This window comes from Heterocephalus glaber, unplaced genomic scaffold, assembly GCF_053883595.1.
Source record: "Heterocephalus glaber isolate CG9 unplaced genomic scaffold, H.glaber_assembly_v1.0 deba00001662, whole genome shotgun sequence".
NCBI classification, from domain to species: domain Eukaryota; kingdom Metazoa; phylum Chordata; class Mammalia; order Rodentia; family Bathyergidae; genus Heterocephalus; species Heterocephalus glaber.
The window spans coordinates 16,596,712-16,617,678 of NW_028258403.1; the positions used below are offsets into that span (position 1 = coordinate 16,596,712).

The window sequence follows — 20,967 nt, forward strand, 5'->3', positions numbered from 1 at the left end:
TAAATATTACAGTGAGAAGACAAGAAAGTTTTCAAAATCCAACCACATTTACAGGAGATGTTTAAAATCAAAGGGCAAAAAAGCTTGAAACTGGGGCCGGGGATTTGGCTCAGGGGTTTCATTGCCTGCTGTGCAAGTGCAAGGACCCAAGTTCGATCCCCGGTACCAAAAAAAAGAAAAGGCTCAAAAAAGCTTGAAACTAAAAGATAAAACCAAATACATGAAGCTAATTCTAATAAAAAGATAGTACATTCAAAATAGTACTAGACAAGCCAGGCATAGTGGCACACGCTTGTAATGCCGGCATTTGGGAGGCTAAGGCAGGAGGATGGCTGTGAATTTGAGACCAGCCTGGGCAACATAATGAGTTTAAGGCCAGCCTGAATTATATAATGAGAACTTGTCTCCAGAAAAACCAAAACAAACAAAAAAAGTACTAGACAAAACTAGACTTTAAGCAAAAATAATTTCTAATAGATGAAAACAAAACAGTGATCCAAGCTGACAAACTGATGTAAAATAATATATTAATTACACAGTTTCAAATACAGAAAGAACTACATAGAAAAAACCAGATAAATCACTATCTCAGTACAAGTTTTTTTAATGTTTTGTTTTTATGTGTGTGTGTGGGGGGGGTGTTGTGTGTTCGTGTGGGTGTTGAATTTAGAGTCTTGTGCATGCTTGGCAAACATTCTATCACTGAGCTACCTCCCCAGCCCAAAGTAGATTTTAACACAACTCTATAACTGAGAGGTCAAGACAACCAAAAGATTAAGTAAGGACATAGAAAAGTCGATCAATACAATTAATGAACTTTATCAAATGAACTTCAAAGATCACTGTACAGCATCAAACAATACATTCTTTTCAACCACACAGAACATTTATGAGAACTGACTACATGTAAGGACCTAAGTTTAGTATCATATAGAATGTATTCTTTGACCAAAAGAAAATCACATTAAAAATTTGTAAGAAAAAGAAAACTAGAGCTGGGGATTTAGCTCAGTGGCACCCCGCCTGCTTCCCAAGCACAAGGTCCTGAGTTCAATACCCTGTACCAAAAAAAAAAACCAAAAAACTAGAAATATCTAAGGTTTGGAAGATACACATTTCCAAACAATTCATAGGTCCATGAAGGTATAATCATGAAAATTTAAAAATATTCAGGAACTGGTAAGTGCAAAAACATTATACACAAAAATTTATAGGATACAGCTAACCCAGCAAGAAGAGGTACATTAATATCCTAAAACTGCCATAGATGAGAAAAAAAAATGAGGCTTAACATTAATTAGCTTGAAGAACCACAATATAACCAAGATAACTAAAAAGAAGAAAATAAAACAAAAAAGAAAAAAGCAAATATAAAACAGACTCAACAAAGCCAAAATGTCATCCTTTGAAAAGATTTATAAAATTGACAAATTCCCTGGTAAGAATTATCTACAGGAAACAATACCAAAACAATGGAAAAATAAATATGAATGGGAATAAGAAGGAAGAACATGAACATAAATAGTTCCAAGAGTAAAAAGATTATGAGACTATAATAAATTTTGTATCAATAAATTTGAAAATAAGTGCCTAGAAAAAAATATTCAAACTGATTCAAGAACTGGAAAATGTGAATTGTATAAACTTTAAAAAACAATGGACATCAAAATCAGGCTATTTTAGCCCCAGATCTACCACTTACTTGCTGTGAGACTTGAATGATCACCCTCAGCTACAAACCTCTATGATGTTTACCTGCAAAATACTTTTGCTATAAACATCAAATGGTTAGTTTTCATAAGGCTTACTTTCCACAAAATTCCTATGTGGTTGAGAATGTGTAGTTTGGAATTTCTAACTATCTTTAGATGAATAGCTTTGCCCTTTTTCTTTGTTCCCCCCCGCCCCCCAAGTAATATCTGTCTTAAGCAACTTATTTTCAGAATCCTAGAGAACAAAATGGAAGCTTGGAAAGAGGTAAGAGCAATGATAATATTACTTCATAAACCACCTTTTATTGATCATAGAAAGATAAAATACTTTTAATACAATATTTTTATCAAACAATAAGAAAAAAGTCTATTAAAGTAAGCAACTAAAAACATTCTAGGGCTGGGAGTGTAGTTCAGCGGTAGAGTGCCTGCATAACAGGTTCAAGGCTCTGGATTCAATCACCAGCACTACAAGGGGAAAAAAAAATGCAATAATAGAAGAATGAGAGAGGAAAAAGAAAATATTTAGGGGGCAGGGATGTAGTTCAGTGATACAATGTGTTCTCAGGATGAACGAGATCCTAGGTTCAATCCCCAGCACCAAGAAGATAAAAAGAAAAGCAAACAAACAAAAAAAACCCAAAAGAAAATACTAAGCTAAATGCATCATAAACTAAAGTATACTACATTTGATCTTAGCCAAAAGGCCGAGAAGCGATAATAAACTAAAGTATAAAAAGATTAAATGGAACGTGTTAAAGAATTACACATTTTTAAAACTACATATGAATTTTAAAAACATCTTCATGAAGAATATTTTAAATAGCTAAAAATAAATATATTCAATATTAAAGACAAACATTTTCATTACAATTTTTACCTGACGAAATATCTCTGTGACAAAGTTTACATTACTTCTTTTAGAAGAAAACACTCTGCGAACTATTTCAATGTCTGTGAGATGCTCTTCATCAATACTACAGAGACTAGATGAGCTAGGTTCTCGTTCTGTCAGAGTGCTGGTATTGGAATGAGACTGCTCTGGTTCTGTGGTTCTGTCTCCTTTATCACCATTATCATTTCTGTTTTCTTCTCTGGATACTAAACTAGCAGCTGCTCTCTAAAATAAAACCAAAACACAAAAAATATTACAATTGTATAACTGGGTTGTCTTGTCTTTAGCAAATACTGGTAGAATCCAAAGCATTTGTCATTTTTCTAGGATCAGAAAAACAGTTCTGCCTCAGAGTTTTTGCACTTAAAAATTCTTTGTAGAGACCTTGGAACAAAGTTTTTGGAGAAACCTACCAGACTGTCACAGGTTAAAAAAGACGAAAGGAAATAAAAGTCAAAATTTTTTACTTTATACCTCTATTTTTTTAAAAAAAAGATTTAGGAAGCTATATATAAAAATAGTTTAAAATTTTAAAAACTAAAAAGAAAATCTGAAGAAAGGATAATAAAAATAGTAAAAATACTGTAATGTAGACAAATTGAGGAAAAGACAGAATGAGAGAAAAAAAAGTATGAGGAAGAGTTAAAATGTTGAATTTTTTTAAATCTAGAATTTTAAGTTCCTTTATTCTATAGCTGTATGGTTTTATGTTCTGAACTCAGTGTTTTTGTTGAAAAAGGGGGAAAGGGTTGGGAACAGGAACTTAAATCTCCATTCCATGACTACTGAGAAACTAGAAAGGATAATCATGGTTCTACCATTTGACTGTTCTTTCCACTTGTAAGAATTTATTTCTACACTTTGGAATATTTTTAGTACTATATGGAAGTCCTCTCTTATTCCAGGTTTTGCTTTTACATTTTAAGTTACCTAGTTCATCATGTTCTGTAAGTATTAAATGGAAAATTCCAGAAATAAATAATTAATAAATTTTAAATATCTTATATCACACACACTGTTCTATTTGACTTTATTATTTCTATGATTAATTTTTTACTGTGCCTAATCCATAAACTTTATCATGAGTATGTACATGTAGTAGATACAGACTACATATTGTAGTTTCAGGAATTTACTAGGGATCTTTGAATATGTTCCTTGTGGATAAGGGAGGACTACTGTACAACTGAAAATGTAGAAATAAATTAGAAACTAAGACATTTTTATGACTGAAATTATCTTCTGTACCCTCCAAATTTTTATTTTTTATTAAGAAAATTATCATTTCTACAATAATTGTTAAAATTTGGATTTATAAAGTACATTTATACAAATAGTACTTTTAAAAAATGTGCTATACACCTAAGGCAACTGAAATCAATGAGCTAAACTGCAAAAGCCATTTCTAACAAGCTTATGTCATGTATGTATTACCTGAATATTCTTTGGCAAGACTTCACCTTCCATCCCAGGAATATGAGGTCCGGCATGTGGTTTTGGCTCCAGCCAAAAAGAAACCAGCCAACGAATTACTATTACACGAGCTTTAATGAAAGGCTCTTTTGTACAATAGATTGCTTCATTGGTTTCAGCATCCTTCTTTATCATGACATAATGTGGCTTTGGTCTTATCTGTGGGATATCTACATAAAATGAAAAGAAAACAAAAAGCAAAATGAAAGGAGAATTATACTTAGATGAACTTCTTTTTTTTTGGTACTGAGTATTGAACTTGGGACCTTGCGCCTGCAAGGCAGGCGGTGAAACCACCAAGCTAAATCCCTGGCACAGATGAACTTCATTTTTAAGCTTCTGAGAAAACACTGTGCTGCTACTTCGGTTTTAAATATAGCTTTAGTGAAAATTAACATTTTAAAATTTGCTAGATGTTAGCATGGAACCTAGAAGTGTAAACCATACTGACCAAGTTAATATACAGAAACACGGCTTTTCACAAAATACTATCAAAAGGTCTGACAACTTAAAATGCAAAATAACCAGTTTTTTCTTCTACTATCCCAATCTTCTTTAACCTACATGTTAAAGAATTGGGTTAGAGAGCCTGAGTTCCAACTGCTCATTTTAAATCCACAGAACCACCTGTGATAAGTGGCCACTAAACAACTGAGCAATTCCTGTTCACTTATCTACAATTAGCTAGATCAAGGAGCCACGTGGCCATCCACTCCAGACCCCTCCTATATTTCCAATAAAAACTCCCCTAACCTTAAAAAAAAAAAATCTGCCAGAGTACAAAGAAACCTCAAGAATTATTTAAAATTAATGAGAACTTATTTTACTTCATCTAAAACTGAAACACATATTGTGAAATTGTAAAATACAAGGTTTTGCCGGAACTTTGCATTAGGAACAGCTTTCTACAGGTTAGCTCAGTGGTTCCGCTGCCTGCCTTGAAAGCGCAAGGTCCTGAGTTCGATCCCTGGTACCAAAAAACAAAGAAAAAGTCTGTTATCACATGAGGAACAGCTTTCTACAAAACAGATAATACTGCTAAGCATGGTGGCGCACACCTGCAATCCCAGTACTTGTCTGTAATCCCAGTACTTGGGAAGCTGAGGCAGAAGGATCTCCACAAATTAGAAGCCAGCCTGAACTATATAGTGACACCCTGCCTCAAAAAAACAAAACAAAGTAAAAAACCAGACATTACTATATAGAGATTATCAATGTCTTTGGAATATGGCAAAGGTCTGTTTCTTAACCACGATTTAGTTACAGCTCTAGCTATAAGGATTCCAACAAATAACTTGGCAAAGCCACTAGATACTGGAAAAGATATAGTGTTCAAGATATTAGGACAGTGGAATTGTTCATAGCTGACTGAACACTTGAGGGAATTTTTAAAGGAAAATTTATTTGGGTTTTTTTGTTTGGCCTTGAACTCACAGAGATCCTCCTGCCTTAGCCTCCCACGTGCTGGGATTACAGGCTTGTGCCACCATGCCCAGCTCCTACGAAGAAAATTTATAATATAGTCTAAGGATCATACTAAACATTAGAATTTGGTTTAATTTACAAACACAAACACTTCTGGTGTGCTTTGTTTCGGTTTTGGTTTTTTTGAGTTGGGGTCTCACTATATAGTTCAGGCTGGCCTTGAAATGGCCTCAAACGCACTGTGATTCTCCTGCCTCAGCCTTCTGAGTGCCTGAATTACAGGTGTCCACCACCACACCTGGCTAATATGCTAACTTCTAATGGATGGGATCTAGAGAATAAATTTTTTAAAACAATCTCTTTCTTCTCAATAAAAATTACCTGTTATCTGGATATAGTATCTGTACAAACCATTATAAATAGTAAATGTGGTCAGTTTTTTCTAAGTAAAAAAATGCCAACTTTGCCCTGAGAAATATTTTATTCTTATGTATGATCTTTTAGAAAATTCCAACACTACCTACCAAGTGCAGGATGATATAAACTGTTCTCCTTGCAGATGTTTGGAAAAATATAAGGTAAATAATATTTCTTAAAATGTGAAAACAAAAATGAAAATCCCCTTTCTTGGTTTTCTTTGTTCTTCCATTCTAAACTTTTAACCTGAAAATAAACAATATAATTAAAATAATCTAAGAAACAGAATCTCTTAAATATAATTATTAGCAATTACAGACAAGACTGTAAGGTTATAATATACTGAACAATTGCACTGTGAAGATCATAATTTATAGCAAAAGGTAAAATCTTTAAAATTAGTCTAAAATCATACAAATATATTATGCTTATTTCAAAAATCTGAGAAATAAAATGTACTCTGAAAAATTGTGGAGAATGTCTCATAATTTGGCTCTACTGATGACAAGACTAGTATTCTTTCCCCTCTGAGCTTTTCTGAATAAAGGCATACAGAATAGGCATATGAGGTCAGGTGTGTGTAAGCAATGGCACTAGTCAAGTATACATAATCAGAACCCAAGAATAGGAAGCAGGGTATCCATGGAAGGGATGTAGTAGAGACAGTAGCAGCACAGTACAGACTTAAGAGACTGAGACAGGTAAGAAGAATGTCTATGAAGTGGGGTGGGGAACAGAGGAGACAGAGTAGCATAATTTACTGGTGTGGAACTCCAACAGGGTGAGGAAGATATTTAAGTAGGGGGCTGGCAAAGGTCCAGAGTGAAGTACTAGAGGTTGATAGTTACAGAGAATGTATGCAGAACAGGGCAATGGAGCTAATGGGAGATCTGATTACCTATAAGAAGGATTCACTGAATAAGCAAATATATGGAGACTAGTGTAAGTTTCCCATTGACAAACAGAATTATAAATACAGAAAGGAGAAACTAGAGTGAACCTAGTATTGAACTGAAATCTGTGGTATTGGTATGAACTGATGGTGAGAAAGAAGGGGGGGGGAGAAAAGAGGAAAATGGAGGGAAGGAAAGGAGATAAAAAGACAAAAAGGGAGCAAGAAGGAGGAGGGGAGAGGAAAAAGGGAAGAGGAGAGAGAGGGAGGGAAGGAGGAAAAGTGAGTGAAGGAGGGGGAGGGGAGGGAGAGGGAGAGATGTATGTATACTGTATGCATTCTCTTAACTCTAGCCCCCAAGCAGATCCAGGAAAGGCAACAGCAATGACCACTCTGAGTGCCTGGATCTTGAATCCCAAATACAGTTTTCCACCAAAATGAATGATGGCTCCTTGGAGAGACAGATTATTCTATAGTGGGAGCAAGGAAGGTACAAGATGATACTGAAACATCTTGCTGTGCCAGGAAGTAAGAAAAGGTTTTGGAGGCAAATTAAAACACACAGAAATCATTTAAGGAATTCCCCCTGGCCAAATCTAGGACAGTATGAGCATCAAAATAAATAACAATAATGAATATTAACACAGGGATTCGTGGGAATCATAAACCTATGTTAGGCAAATGCTCTATCACTGAGCTATACCCTGAGCTTCATAAACCTATGTTGAAATAAATAATTACATGAATAACAGAGAAGAAAGCTTTTGCTAGCAGTATTTCACCAACTACTGAGTGTACAAGATGGGATTAAAATTTTAACAATTGCTCAAAAGAGAAAACAACTCAAATACTCATCAACTGATAAAATGTGGTTTATTCACATATAGAATATTATTCAGTAATAAAAAGGAATGAAGTTTTGATACCTGCTGCAACATGAACTTTGAAAACTTAAGTAACGAAGCCAGTTAAAAAAGACTAAATTTTGTATGATTCCATATATATGAAATGTCTACAATGGACCACAGAGACAGAAAATAGATCAGTGTTTGCCTAGGTTAGGGGATGGAAAAGGGACTTGGAGAATAAAAGGATTACTCCTAGTGAGTGTGGGGTTTCTTATTAGGACTACAATGTTCTAAAACTATTTGCAGTGATGGCTGCCTAATCTTGTCAGTATACTTTAAAAAAATACAACTGTAGCAGCTGCAGGTATAGCTCATGGTAGAGCACTTGCTTAACATGGGCAAAGCCCTAGGTTCATTTACCCAGCACTGTAAACCAAAAAAACCAAAAAACATTGAAGTGTACCTTTAGAGTGAGTGAAATGCATGGCATGTGTATTATATCTTTTTGTGGAGCAGGGGGGTGGGGGAGGGTACCGGGGATTGAACTCAAGACCTTGCACTTGCAAGGCAGGTGCGGTGCCATTGAGCTAAATCCCAGGCCTGTGTATTAGGTCTTAATAAAGCTCAACTATCGCTGTAATAATCTAGTCAAATGAATGGATAATAAACCATATGGGTGAAATTGTTAAGAGGAAGGGGATATTTACATAAGTTATAAAATCCTTCCCTATAAAATACTGATTATAAGACCAGGGATTTAGCTCAGTGGTTCTGTCGCCTGCCTCGCAAGCACAAGGTCCTGAGTTCAATGCCCGGTACTACCAAAAAGTAAAATAAAATAAAAAAATAAAATAAAATAAAATACTGATTATAAAGAAAAAAAGAATAATACCACTGAAAATTCTTGGCAAACACCACTTTCATCAAGGAACCATGATCAACACAGACTGGTGCATGTATCAAAATTAGCTCAAAATAAAACAGAGAAACATGAACTATAAAGGTTTTTTAAAAAGAGTTTTTTGTGATGTTGCATTAAAAAAAATTTGTTTTGTCTGGCTGAGACAAGGTCTCACTGTGTAGGCTCAGGCTGGCCTCAAACTCACTAAATTGCCCAAGCTGATCTTAAACTCACAATCCTCCTGCTTCAGTCTCCTGGATATTGAGATTACAGTTGTGCACCACACATCTGGCTTAGACAAAGATTTATAGAAAACAACACCAAATGTTGTATTCAAAAAAGAAAAAACTCATCTACCAGACTTTGTCAAAATAAACATTTCTTTTCAAAAGAACAAACTCAGGCTTCAAAGTCATCTATGAAAATGAAAAGGCAAGCCACTAGGAGAAAATTTTTGTAAAACATACACCTAAGGATGTCTATCTAGAGCATATAAAAAAATTCACAGTTTAAGAAAAATAATCCAATTTAAAAACTGGCAAAAAGTGAAGTCACTTCAAGATGACAAACATAAAAAGATAATACATCATTAGCAGTTAGGGAAATGAAATTAAAAACAACAATGAGATAGATACCACTATATAATCACCAGAATTATAGGCTGATGATGTAACAACTGTTGGGGAGGATGTGAAGCAATTTTAAGTCTCACACATTGCTGGTGGAATGTAAAAAGGTACAACAGTTTGGCAATTTGTTAATAAGTGAACATACAACTACTATATGACATAGCCATTCCACTCCTAGGTATTTACTTAAGGGAGAAGAAAGCATTTTATGTTCAACAAAGACTTCTTTGCCAATATTCATTGAAATTTTACTATGGAAACAACTCAAATGGCCATCAGTAGGTACTGGATTACTAATCGCAGCATATCCAGACAATGAAATGCTAGTCAATAATAAAAAGGAGTAGCTGGGTGTAAATTCAGCACGTTGGGAGCTGGAAATAGGAAGGTAGCTAATTCAAGCCTGGCCTGGGTAACTCAGTGACTTAGTGAAATTCTGTCTCAAATTAAAACAACAACAAAAAGCTGGAGGCATAACTCAGTGCAAAGGTGCTAGGTTCAATCCTCAGTACCACAAAATTGATATATACAAGATATATCAATATAATAATATTAAAAAATTATACTGAGAGAAACTAGATCACAAAAGAATACATACTATATATGAAAATATGGATCATGCAAACCAATCTGTAGTGACAAAAATTAGACCAATGGTTGCCTCTGGATGGGTGGGGGAGAGTGCAAAGGGTAGATTATAAACAACCCAAGGAAACTTTTAGGGGTGACAGATAGGTTCTTTATTTGACTACGCTAATGATTTCATAGGTGTATACATGTAATAAAAATCTGTCAAACTGTAAATTTCAAATATGAAAGTTTACTGTATGCTAATTATTTCACAATAAACCAATAAGGCAATTTTAAAAATCCATATGAAGTACAAGATGTTTTGAAGAAATACAAGTAGTAATGATAGTGAAAACTAACCAATGATAGTAGAACACTTACTTTGTGCTGTGCACTATTTCATTCTAAGCACTTTGCACTACCTAAGCCTCAAATACCAAAATGAAACAAACCTACTTTACAAACAAGAAAACAGAAGTACACTATAGAGTAGTGAAGTAATTTCCCAAAGGTCATACATCAGCTAAGATGTGGAATCAAGATTCAAACCCTGGTAACCTGGCTCAGGATCCAAATTAACTTTATAATGTTTTTCTGAGGTATAGGGAATTTTTATGCCTGAAGTTATAAGAAATGTGCATGTGCTAAAAGTGTTTTCATCAATCAGGAAATGTACATTTCATACCTTCAAATGAACAGGATACCTTATAAAGTGCATGCACTTAGAAATGCAAAAGGCATAATAGGTTTAAGTGTAAATTACATCTCTCCCCAATTCCTATCCTGCAGTCTACTGCCTTAACTGTTACATCTTGACAAGATGATCCCTAAATCAGTTATCACCCTTTCATTTACATTACCACAGCTGCTGATTACAAATGACAGGATTAGAGGGCTGGGGATTTAGCTCACTGGTTTCGCTGCCTGCTGCACAAGCACAAGGACCCGAGTTCGATCCCCGATACCGAAAAAAAAATAAAATAAAATAAAAAAACAAATGACAGGATTAGAAATTGAGACCAACTGACTACATAAAAAAGTTATATACACAGACCTATCATAAAAATTTCTTTAGCTGAGAGTTTCATAATCTGTCCAGTGACTTTGATCTCAAGAAATGGATATTAACATATATTTTCAAAATTCTAAATTTCACTCCTCTTTCAAGAAAATAAGCAATAGCTACTATGACAGAAAAATGGTAAGAAAGGGAAAAAGGGGTTACCCACATAATACAGCAAGGGGGTTGATATCAAAGGTAACACACCTGAATTACTATGTATTTTAAAAGTGCTTCAAGAAAGTAGCTTGTGAGATCTTCTTGTCCTTTATCTCCTGATTGTGGGGGGACAAGAGGAGTGATTTCCTCTATAGTGACTTGAGCTACCCAAAGACAAAAAGAATGGTATAATTACAAATTTATTAAGATAGTATGACCAAATAAAATTTAACTCCAAGACATGTATACAATGAAAACTGCTTGAAAACTTTCTAATGATTGAATCTTAAAATAAATCTGAGGTCAAGGTTGGGTTTGATCCCCAGCACCTCAACAAAACAAAAACAAAAACAAAAATCTGATGTCATCCTGATAGTCTATCACAACCAACATAAATAAACTTTAATAACCAGCTGTTTGTGAACTCTCAATTGACAGAATGTGACATAGGGAGGAAGACTGGATACACAATGATTAAGAAGACATGACATCTCATCAGAGGAGGAACTAGGAAAATCACTAGTTCTATTACATAAACCTACAATATCATGAGAAACAGCAGCAACAATGTGCTTATTTATCAAAGTAATATTCTGATTACACAAAAAAGAAACTTTTACATTTTGCTCAAAAAATTCATTGTAACAAGCACAAATTCAAGAAAATCAACCCACAACTCAGTGAATTCTCTTAAATATTTCCCAAGCTGCACAATCAGCATCTGGTTTAACATATTCAGGTCTCTGAAGCTGTTTCTCAGTAAATACCAGCCAAGTAAGCATGCTGACAACAACCCCCAATACCCACTAAACACACACACACACACACACACACACACACACACACACACACACACAAATACAGGGGGAAGAAAACTAAGGTTAAAATAGTAACATTTGAAAATCTTAGGGTAAAAAGGACAAAGGTTCACTAATGAATGAAAGTAAAAATTAAGTAACATTTCTGAAATTGTAAAATAAATCTAAAAGTAAAAATATTGAGGATTTAAAAATTCAATTTATATATAACATTTTTGCAGACATCTATTTTACAAAGTGAAATGCACTTGTACTTCAGTGTACATACAGACAAACTCCATGACACAAGATGATAGATAAGAAATAAAAATTAAAGACCAATGTAAAATAGTCTGCATTAATCATATGTTGCAGATGATTAAACATTTAAAGTCTCCTTAACTGGGATAATGTCCCTTCCAGACTAGCTGATTTCTAGAGTATTAGTCCTTTCACACACAAGCCAACCAATCCACAGCCCACACACCTACCACCTCCTCCACACTCTCACTTAAGGCCACTACTTCTCTGGTCTAAACACCACAAGCCCAGGTACCAAACAACTAACGATAATGTGTATGTCCCAGAACCCACTGAAATCATTCAACTAACTTGTCTATCCTGGCTTGTCTATTTTTCCCCAGAGAAACTATTGAAGGCTCTAGCCTACGTTTATTCCTGTTCCCTTTGCCTTCTGACTAACCCTGGTAATTTCTCTTTCATGCCCTATCCCTCCACTCTCTAGCCCTGCATGAGACGCCTTCTTGCAAGCAGTAATAAACTATGTTTTCAATAGCTGTCTTCATATCCTGGCCTCACCATATCTAAATAATAATTAAATCCATATTTTAACACATTGTCTTATTTAACTTATTTAATAAATGTACTGGCATTTAAAAATACATTAAGAAACTATTAAAACTTTCAAATACTGATGAATAACATCTTACTTTCTTGAAGGTTGAGTGGAGGATTAATAAGATTATCTAAAGTTCGAGGTCCATGTTCAGATTGTGGTGCCGAGAACCCAGGGATTAAGCATGAAAACATCCAGAGTTGTTCTCTGCTACAGTTATTTTGAAGAGCTTGCAACCATAACAAGAAAAGACGAACACCTTCCCGCCTAATCTAAAATAAAATGAAAAACAAGAGTATATTTTAATGGAAATACTTTTTCCTCTTTAAAACACAGCTCTCTAGATGATTACAGAATGACATTTTACAAAAGAAACAGAAAGGGAAAAGGAGGGAGACATATATTATACCCAAGACATCTACTGAACTCATTATTTTAAAATCTAAATTCATGGATTTTTCATGAGTAAAGAATAAACTTGGTCTCTGTCTAAAGCCAATTAAGTAAGTTTTATTTTATAATTTCCACTTGTGAAAAATCAGAAAAGCATTTCCTTCTTGTCCACCTCCTTCCCTCCCTACCTCCTATCACTCCTAGTCTAATCCAAGAAACAAAAAGAGGCAGGGCAATGACTGTTCCTTCCTATAATGAGCTTGGTCAAGGAGGAATGGTAACAGATCCTGGTACATTGCTAATCCAATGCTCTTGTTCTGAAAGAGTTCTGAAATTACTAAAATTATAAAATTAAATTGTTACAGGTACAATTATTATTCTAATTATTAAGGTAAAATTATTTTAAACTCTGAAATTATCTCATTTACTTATTATTTGCTTCTAAGCTACAGATCAGGAACTTTGGTATATTACTATATCTAAGCACCTAGAACAATACCTACACACAGAAGACAATAAATACACGAATCAATGAAAGAATGCTTTCCTAGCAAAAGAGCACAAAAATAGAGAGGAAAATTCAATCTCTGACAAGTAAAACACTAAGTTCTTCATCAACCTAATCTCACAGGGAGCACTGGAAATCATCCTACCAAAGTTTTGTTAATGGCTACTGTCAAAGCTATTCAACTGCTGTCACTCTTGTGATTTAGCCACGTAACAGCAGAAAGGTGTAGGAAGGTTTATTCCTTTGTATTGCTGTATCCAAGCCTTGATGCTCAAAGTGTATTTTATAATGTGTGACTTTACCCACAATGTAGCAATAGGGTTTGGAATGGACAGTTTCCCTTACTATAGCACAATGAGCTAATAAAAATAAAGTAAAACCTATATTATGTACATAGTTAAGACAGACGGACAGATGGATGAACGGACAGAGTGACAGGTATCTCTAACTCCTATCTTCCTCTACACCTACAAATAGCTATAGGGCTGGGGATTTAGCACAGTGGCACCGTGCCTGCCTCACAAGCGCAAGGTCCTGAGTTCAATCCCCGGCACCACCAAAAAGAAACCCAAAAAACAAACAGCTATGGTAAAATGAAGAATAATTTGTTGAATGACTAAACAATTTTTCACAGAGGAAAGATTTCTGGTGATAAGTCAGTGCAGTGGCAAAATACAACAGTTTTCAATGCCCTGGTCAAGCTAATAGGCATTCTCAAACATAATATTAAGTATAGCTATATTTTAGGTGAACTCATTTCAATCATATGATGACAATTCAATAATCTTCAAGAAAAAGCTGTGGTAGGAAAAGTGGGCAAGTGCATGTATGGTTTACTCAGGTTCTTAAAAGTCAGAGACAATAAAAATATCATACCTTTAAGGAGTTTCCTGTGTGGAGTAGTTTCTTCAAAATCAATCCTGAAAAGGAAATATGATTTAAAATATTCATATACAGTATTCTTATCTATTTCTAAAATGTCAGAGTTCTCGGTCAGACTTGAAAATATTTTTTAACAAGTCCTTGGCAACCTCCAACTTGTTCTTGGTGATCTTGATATCCTGCTGGCCAAACTTGAGACCAGAGGGCACACACACAAAAAAATCACCTTTCTAACACACTATTACAACTAAACAGCATTCATTTTATTGATAAAACGTGGGCCCCAAACTGTGTTTGAAATGATAATCTATCACATATCACTTAGATAAACACAAACCTTTATCACTAATATAAAATTCACTGCAGAAATTTTTCATTCAGTGACTCAAATGAGTATATCTAGTATTTCCTAACAAATAAATATTCCCATTGCATTAATTTGTTTCAAAAAGTGTTTGTTTTTTCTTTTTAAATTATGAAATATTTCAACCCTACATAAAAATAATGAAATTAACATTAACAAATATCTAGAGGGCCACAATTCAATTTGAACAAATGTAAATTGTTATAATTTTTAAATTTCATTTATTTACATTCTCTTTAATACATTATCAAACCATAGAGGTATAAGTGAATTCTGTACCATTTTCTTCCTCAGAGGAAACCAGTATACAGATTTTGGTACTAATCATTTCCAAAATTTTTTATATTATTACTTATTTATAAATCCACCTAGAATTTAAAACTGGCTTGTTTAAAACCTTATTGAAATGGTATGCAAAACAAGTCATTTAAATAAGGTATAAAAAATATCAAATTAATATTGTATGTTTACATCTTTACTAGAAATAGAAGAGCAAATTAAACCCAAAGCAGTATTTCTATAAAATATAAAAGATTAGAAATCAATAAAATAAAAAGCCGAAAAAATATAGAGAAAAATCAATGACACCAAAAGATCAAGAAATATGACAAATGCTTAGCTAGATTGGCCAATAAAATAATAAAAGACATAAATTACCCAAATCAGGAATAAAAGAGAGCACATCACTACTAACTCTTCAGGAATTAAGAGGTTTACTGTAAGAGAATAACTTGAACAACTTTATACCTGCAAACTGGACAATTTAGATGAAATGGACAAACTCCTAGAAAGATATACATTATCAAAATTGACTCAAAAATAAATATAAGATCTGAGTAAACCTATAACAAGCAAAGAAGTTGAAATAATAATTACAGTTCTCACAAAGAAAAGCCCACGTCCAAATGACTTTACTTTTAATTTTATCAAATATTTTAAGAGGAAAATTACACCAGCCATTCACAAGCTCTTTCAGAAAATTGAGGAGGGACCACTTTCCAACTAATCTATAAGGCTAGACAATGACATGACAAGAAAATTAGAAAGCAGTATCTCTCCATTATCAAACAGGCAAAAATCTAACAAATCATTAACACCCCGAGTGTAGCAACATGTAAAGCTACTAGTAAGTGCTGACTAAGAGGGATTTAAATCAAGAACACAAGGTTGGTTTAACACAAACTTCAATGAATTAAATACATAATAGAATAAATGACAAAACCGCCAAGGACAATGAAAGTTATCATATCAATAGATACAGAAAATGGATTTGAGAAAATACAATACACACCATGATTAAAAACTCAACAAACTGGGCCGGGGATTTAGCTCAGTGGCACTGCCTGCCTTGCAAGCGCAAGGTCCTGAGTTCGATTTTCAGTACCAACAAAACAAAACAAGACAACTCAACGAACTGGGAAGAGAAGATAACTTCTTCAACATGACAAAGGGCATCAACAAAAAGCTACAGTTAACATACATAATGGTGAAAGACTGTTTCCTTTTAACATATGGAATAATGCATAGATGTCCACTCTGGCCACTTTTATTCAGCACTAGTGGAGGTATAATAAATAAAAAAAATACAAAACAATTAAAGGCACCAGATTAGAAATAAAAAGTAAATGTCTTAATTCACAGATAACATAATCCTATAGCAGAAAATTTGCAAGAATCCATAATAAAATAGAACTAGTAAACAACATATAATAAACTGCAAACACAGAAATGTTCATTAGTTGGTGAGTAGATCAACATCACATGATATAGTGACACAACAGAAAACTATGCAGCAATAAAAAAAGAATACTAGTATAAATAAACCAAAAAGAAATTATGCTAAGGAAAGAAGGAAGACACAAATAACCACAAATTTGGATGATTTTCTATATGAAATATCCAAAAATTAAAAATTTATTTAGGACAGTAAAATGGTGGTAGAAATAGTGATTGGCCAGAAATAGGCTTGAAATATATTTGGGGGTGCTAGAAATGTTCTAAAACTGGATTGTAGTGACTATATATTAACTAAAAATCACTGATTTGTTTACTTAACTGGGTAAATTTTATCTATATAAATTATATCTCAATGAAGCTATTTTTAAAAATATCAATTGGAGTCATTGATTCATCTACTTTTATATGGAAGACAAAAAAAAAAAAAAAAAAAGGAAATAAGCCAGGCATGGTGGCACATGCCTGTAATCCTAGCACTCTTGAGAGACTGATACAGGAAAATTTCAAATTCAAGCCCCACCCAGGCAATTTAGTGACTTAACCAGACCCTGTCTCAAAAAAGACAACAACAATAAAAAAGGATGGGAACGTAGCTCAGTGCAGACCATGGGTTCAATACCCAGTACTGACCCCCAAAAAGAAAAAAACAAAAAGGGGGTATTTGCAGGATTTTTCTGTATGACAAAGAAAAGTAAAAATTTATGAATTTTTTCAAGTTACAGACATTTTGAAATACTATTAGTCATGACAACTAGGTAACATGTAGTAGGTAATCTGTGGAGATTAAAAACTACATTCCTTTAATCTGTGGAGATTAAAGGCTACATTCCTCAGACATACAAGTCTTTGAAGTTCAAATGTCTAAAGAAAGTTTCTCCATATATAGCCTTCAAAAATATTTTTATGATTATGAAATACAAAATAGGACCTTATTCTTTTGAACACTTTATGTGCTTATTAGCAATTCTTAAATCTTCTTTAGTATAATGTCTATTCTTCTGTCTACTTTAGAAATTAGTTTGCCTTTTGGATATACTGTGCTATAAGAATTCTTTACATATAATGGGAACATAAACTCTGGCCTCCAAATTTCATTTTACTTTTAATTATTAAATTATTTTTATGGTGCTAGATCTAAAACCCAGAGCCATACAAATTCTAGGTAAGCATTCTACCACTGAGCTAAAAACTCAGTCTTGGGCCAGGGATTTAACTCAGTGGTTCTGCCACCTGCCTGGCAAGCACAAGGACTCAAGTTTGATCCCTGGTACCTAAAAAAAGAAAAAAAGAAAGAAAGAAAAAAAAAAAACCAGCCCAAGTCTCAAAATTTAGCTAACAAATTTATTTTAAAAGGCTTTACTATTTAGAATTTTGTCCTTTTTTTTTTAGCATTTGCATCTATGTTCCCATCTGTCCAGAATTCCTTCTTAAACTGGAACTACTAATTAGGATGGCCTCAGTTTCAGTCTTAGAAAAGATTTCATTTTCTAAAACCACTAAAGAATTGTAGGACCTCTATAAATCTGACTTTCTTTTTAAAGAGAAACAAATACAATTTTATAAATGAATAGCCAGGCATGGTGGTGCAAACCCATACTCTTAGCTAATGAAGAGGCTGAGGCAGAAGAATTGAAATTTCAAGGCCGGACTGTGTACCTTAGCAAAATCCTGTCTTTAAAACCACACACACACACACACACACACACACACACACACACACACACACACACACACACAAAGAGAAGGGAAAGGATATAGCTCAGTAGTAGAACACCTGTCTAGAATCACCAACACAGCAAAAAAGAATGTAGGGTCTATACTATCCTACTTCAACAATGTGTATTTAGAGGCTATCCATTCCCTTTGACAGTTCCCAGCAATCAAGCCTGACATCACTGAACCAAAGCCAACAATAACCAATCTGCAGACTCTTTCTTTAATCTGAAGGGGAAAATAAGTCTTATAATGAAAGCTCAAGAGTCCTGTGGCAAACTAGCCTCTAAGTCAGCAAGTATTTTGGCTAAATTAAGGCAAAACAAAGTCTGTGTCCTTCCTATGACAGTAACCCACAGGAGGATTTTCTTTTTCTTTTCAATTTCATTCTATGAGTTTGGAAGCCCTGCTTTGGCCCTTCAAGCCGTAAGTTTAACTCCAGTTCCTTCACTTTTTTCCCCCCCTTTAAATGGCACAAACTCCCAGTTCACACTGCTTGCTTTCAAATCTGAAACACCTAGCTTTTATTCTTTTTGGTACTTTTCGTTTCTGATGCACACAGATATTTATCTTGGTTCCTGATCCTGCTTTTATCTTATTTTATTTTTTTATATTTTATACCACTGCTAATATAGTCAACTAAAGGATCAAAAACACTTAGCAAATTTGATGGAAAAATCACACACACACACACACAAACATACACACATATTTATTTATTCTGGGGTGCTGAGAATTGAACACAGGGTCTCATGCATGCAAAGCACATGCTCTACCACTGAACTACACCCTCAGCCCTGTACCTGTATTATTTTATCTTATATTCCCACTTTGTTCCTGCATTCTTTGTTTTTAGTAAATCATAAGTATTAGTTCATTTCAAACCACCATCAACCCATTAAAAAGCATCTTCATATATCATCATTTATTTAAAATGTGGAAAAACATAGTTACATGCTTACCTATACTATGAAACTGCCATCGTTGATGAATTCTTTCTGGAAGAAGTTGTAAAATTTTCTAAAAATCAATATGAACAAAACATAGAAAATGAAATATAAGTAATGAGTCTACATCCTATGACATGTCAGATATTAAGAGAAGAGATTAGTAAGCCTGTAAGAACTTCTTAAATAAAAGATATATAAAATACTACACATATAAAATAATCTCTAAACTAATCTGATAGTGATGGTATTAATTCAGTACTGACATGTTGATTAATATTTGAAAACGCCAAAAAAAAGCAATATTAACAAATACTTGAACCATGAAATTAATCTTTTATAAAAATGTTACAGCTGGGCAGAGTGGTGCATCCCTGTAATCCCAGCACTCGGGAGGCTGAGGCAGGAGGATTGCCACGAGTTCAAGGCCAGCCTAAACTACATAGCAAGATCCTATCTCAAAAACAAAACAAAACAAAACAAACAAAAGACTACAGAAAGTAAGTTTATTTCTTCCTAATAACTAAATACTAAGTCTAATATATTTCAAAATGTTTATTTACTATTCCTAGAATTTCTGTGTTGTGGGTAACACTGATTGAGTTTTTAATTCCCTAAGACATTAATACTTGTGACATTTTCTCTTTCTTTGTTTTTTTCTATTTTGATAAACCTCGGGTAATATTTTGATTTCATGAAAATCATCTTTTACTTATTTTAAGCTAGAAGCGTAGCTCAGTGACAGTGCATGTGTTTATGTCCATTTGATGCTGTGGGTTCCATCCCCAGCACTGCGCATACACACAAAAAAATTATTTGTGCTGTTAATTCATAGGCATCAGAAAGCAAAAATTTTAAATTTAGGAGCCTAATTTGGTAAGTAAGCATATTTAGATTTTCATTTATTGGGAATAAACACTTTTTACATGTAAGACTTTCAAATATTTGCCTCATTTCTTTTATAATAGTGCCTATGTGGAACACTTTATATCAACAGCTAATTTACTGCTGTACTATGCTCTCAGTACTCATCCTCTTGTCGAATGACATTTGTGTTCATTATTATTGCTGCTCTTATTACTATTATTGTTTGGAAACACCATATGTGAATACTCATAAGGACCAAATACTAACCTAGACCCTTTATATAATGGTATCTTGTTAATTCTTGCAATCATCTCAGAGGCTTATTAATTTCACTTGACTAGTGAGCAAATGGGTTAAGTAGTGTGCTTAGGAGAGTAAGCCAGAAAGTGACAGAACAGATTACAACCTCAGTATGCCTAGTTCCAAACCCTTTGCTTCTATATTTCTGATCAAAGAATGATATGCATTTTTTTAGAATGAAGAAATTATAGTTCTTCACAGATAAATGCTAGTCTCACATGAGGCATAACAACTTCTTTATCTCACCTCTCTATGTTTCCCACATCTAAGCCAATAACTCCATAATTACATTTTTTATTGTCAAAAGAGATAAAATTATGGAAGAGTTGAAAAAACAAGTTTATGAATTACTCAAAAACACTGCTAAAGTATGACAAATTATACTTTAGATTTAACCTCTTACATTTTTAATGGGGATAATAAAAGATGAAAGATATTACACGTGCTTTTACCTACATCAAAAAAGCAGAATATAAACCTTAACCCATATTAACATTATATAAGGGTGCTTTTTTTTTTTTTGGTACCAGGGATGGAACTTGGGTCCTTGCACTTGCACAGCAGGCAGCAAAACCACTGAGCTAAATCCCTGGTCCTAAGGATGCTTTTAACCAGAAAAAAG

General features: G+C 33.9%; 1 protein-coding gene across 8 annotated transcripts in view; it reads right to left on the minus strand.

The window, feature by feature from the left end:
• The window catches only part of Ralgapa1 (Ral GTPase activating protein catalytic subunit alpha 1), a 228,736-nt gene that overhangs the window by 172,909 nt on the left and 34,860 nt on the right, over positions 1–20,967 (minus strand). For all 8 annotated transcript variants that reach the window (XM_013066624.3, XM_087197118.1, XM_087197119.1 and 5 more), the window contains exons 4-10: positions 19,194–19,251; positions 14,412–14,455; positions 12,729–12,906; positions 11,030–11,145; positions 6,030–6,168; positions 4,042–4,250; positions 2,593–2,832 (exon numbers count right to left, since the gene is read on the minus strand). In XM_013066624.3, coding sequence (XP_012922078.1) covers positions 2,593–2,832; positions 4,042–4,250; positions 6,030–6,168; positions 11,030–11,145; positions 12,729–12,906; positions 14,412–14,455; positions 19,194–19,251 — 984 coding nt within the window. The remainder of the gene's footprint in view (positions 1–2,592; positions 2,833–4,041; positions 4,251–6,029; positions 6,169–11,029; positions 11,146–12,728; positions 12,907–14,411; positions 14,456–19,193; positions 19,252–20,967) is intronic.